The 2,500-nt window shown below is 44.7% G+C and overlaps 1 protein-coding gene across 4 annotated transcripts in view; it reads left to right on the top strand.

Moving 5' to 3' along the window:
- The window catches only part of plekha1b (pleckstrin homology domain containing, family A (phosphoinositide binding specific) member 1b), an 8,708-nt gene that overhangs the window by 5,525 nt on the left and 683 nt on the right, over positions 1-2,500 (top strand). For 3 of the 4 annotated variants that reach the window (XM_058621911.1, XM_058621914.1, XM_058621912.1), the window contains one exon: positions 2,051-2,500. This exon is cut by the window's right edge and continues 683 nt beyond it. In XM_058621911.1, the coding sequence (XP_058477894.1) occupies positions 2,051-2,428 (378 nt within the window). In that variant the 3' untranslated portion in view covers positions 2,429-2,500. Of the gene's footprint in view, positions 1-678; positions 732-2,050 lie in introns of all 4 variants that reach the window. The other variant, XM_058621915.1, reaches the window with a different exon arrangement.

Raw genomic sequence — 2,500 nt, 5'->3', positions numbered from 1 at the left:
CACACACACACACACACTGTAGGTCTACACACACACACACACACTATAGGTCTACACACACACACACACACACACTGTAGGTCTACACACACACACACACACTGTAGGTCTACACACCGACACACACACACACACTGTAGGTCTACACACCGACACACACACACACGCACACACACACATTCTTTCTTAATTCTCAGTAAAATTATTTCCAGGTTTTTTATTTATTTATTTATTTTTAATCATAAGAAATCTAATCTTCAGCTGAACACAGGTAATATATTTTTATATTATAAAATATTATTTAAAACATATTGTAATGAATGTATGAAAATGATTTTCACTGTGAAAAATCAGTGATTTTAAAATCAATGATCAACTGAAATCAAGAAAAAACTAAAACTCCAGGTGTTTTGTATTATCAGGTGCAGTGAAGTGTCTCCCTCTGGTGGCAGAAAAGAGTCATTTTAAAACAATGTGTTAGTGTGTGTGTGTGTGTGTGTGTGTTCAGTCATAATAATAATAATAATATATAACATGTTACCTCACATGTACAGAAACTGTGTTTTTATATTTTCAGGACACACACACACACACACACACACAGAGGAAAAATAACACAAAAATAGTCGTATGTTAAATAAAAAGGTGACAGTGTAACAAACTGTGTTGTTTCCTCAGACTCGACGTTTGTCCACTCCGTGTTTACACAACTACACGCCGTTCTGCAACACGTATGTGACCACGCCCCCTTCTGTTCATCATCAAAGCCTTTACCTGCTTCACTCACCCTGTCATAGTGTGTCACCCTGTCATAGTGTCAAAAGCAGTGGACTCACCCTTTAAACTCATGTTTTCACTGAAAATCTTTTAATCCTTTTACACATTAGTGTTAAAGCGGTTAGCTTAGCATTAGCCGCAGGATCATATTTGGGCTAAAGTGAGTAAACCAAACTGACTGCTCTCCTGTGGCTAGTGGTAAGCTAACTAACATGGACGTCACATTTTGGTGACATCATCAACACGACTCTGATCGGTTTCTTCTTCCTCTGCTCCTCATTGTCCAAAAGCCCCGCCCCTCTGTTTCCTCAGCAACTGTCACTCAGTCACGTCGTGTTCCTCGGCAACGACCGCGTCACTCGATCGCTCGCGGCGTTCACGGTCGCCGTGAGTCCAGGAGCTGTTGTGAAAGTTTTAACTGTAGTTAATGAACTACAGATTAATGACGTTAATAAAAAGGACTCACTCACACACTCTCACACACACTCACTCACTCACACACACACACATTCTCTCACTCACACACACACACACACATTCTCTCACTCACACACACTCACACACACATTCACTCTCTCACACACACACTCACACACACACACACACATTCACTCACACACACACACTCACTCACACACACACATTCACTCACTCACACACTCACTCACACACACACACTCACACATTCACTCACTCACACACACACACACACATTCTCTCACTCACACACACTCACACACATTCACTCACTCACACACACACACTCACACATTCACTCACTCACACACACACATTCACTCACACATTCACTCACTCACACACACACATTCACACACTCACACATTCACTCTCTCACACACACTCACACACACACTGCTGCCTCCATCACTAAGTTCTAATGTCTGATTTTAGTGAATTCAGCATTTGAAATATTTCATTCAGACTTAACTCAGTGACACAAACTGACCACACGGGGCAGCAGAGGACCAGCAGCTCCTGGGCTCCAGATTCTGTACTTTTATCATCTCACTTCACTCACTCATTCATCTTCCATTCACAGACACCATCATCGCATTCATTCAGTCATTCTTTTATTCACCATCTGTTACAACCACTGCCTCTAACATCCTCTGTTCACTCTGTCTGTCTCTGTGTCTCTCTGTGTCTCTCTGTCTGTGTCTCTGTCTGTCTGTCTCTGTGTCTGTCTGTCTCTGTGTCTCTCTGTCTGCCTCTGTGTCTCTGTCTGTCTGTCTGTCTCTGTGTCTCACTGTAGGAACACAGTGACCAGTCTTCTCCGTCCTATTCCTCCACCTTCTACTGCTCCCTTGACCAGGAACTACACTACCCACATTCCTCAGCGGGCGTTGGGCCTCAGACTGGACCCGCTGGGTCCGGACAGTTTCCTGGGCCTGCTGCCGTGGCGACTGAGTGGCGTCCAGTCCGTGATGATGCCCCTCCCCCCGGCACGCTCCCGCCTGTCGCTGCAGGAGACGCTGCAGTCGTCAAAGTAACGGAGGAGGAGGGAGACAACAGGTCGCCATGGAAACGCCACAGCCAGGTCGCTGAGCTGGGATTAGTTGTTGGCAGCGAGGAGGAGGAGCTTCACCAGTTTACCGCTGAAAACTCTGACCTTCAGATGACGTTGATATGATGATTGTTTTTTCAGTGAGTGATCATGTGACTCTTCTTCTCCTCACCTGTGTTTTATTTTCACACACACACA

Source organism: Solea solea, chromosome 21 (assembly GCF_958295425.1).
Source record: "Solea solea chromosome 21, fSolSol10.1, whole genome shotgun sequence".
Classification (NCBI taxonomy): Eukaryota; Metazoa; Chordata; class Actinopteri; order Pleuronectiformes; family Soleidae; genus Solea; species Solea solea.
This window is presented reverse-complemented; position numbering and strand designations above follow the sequence as displayed.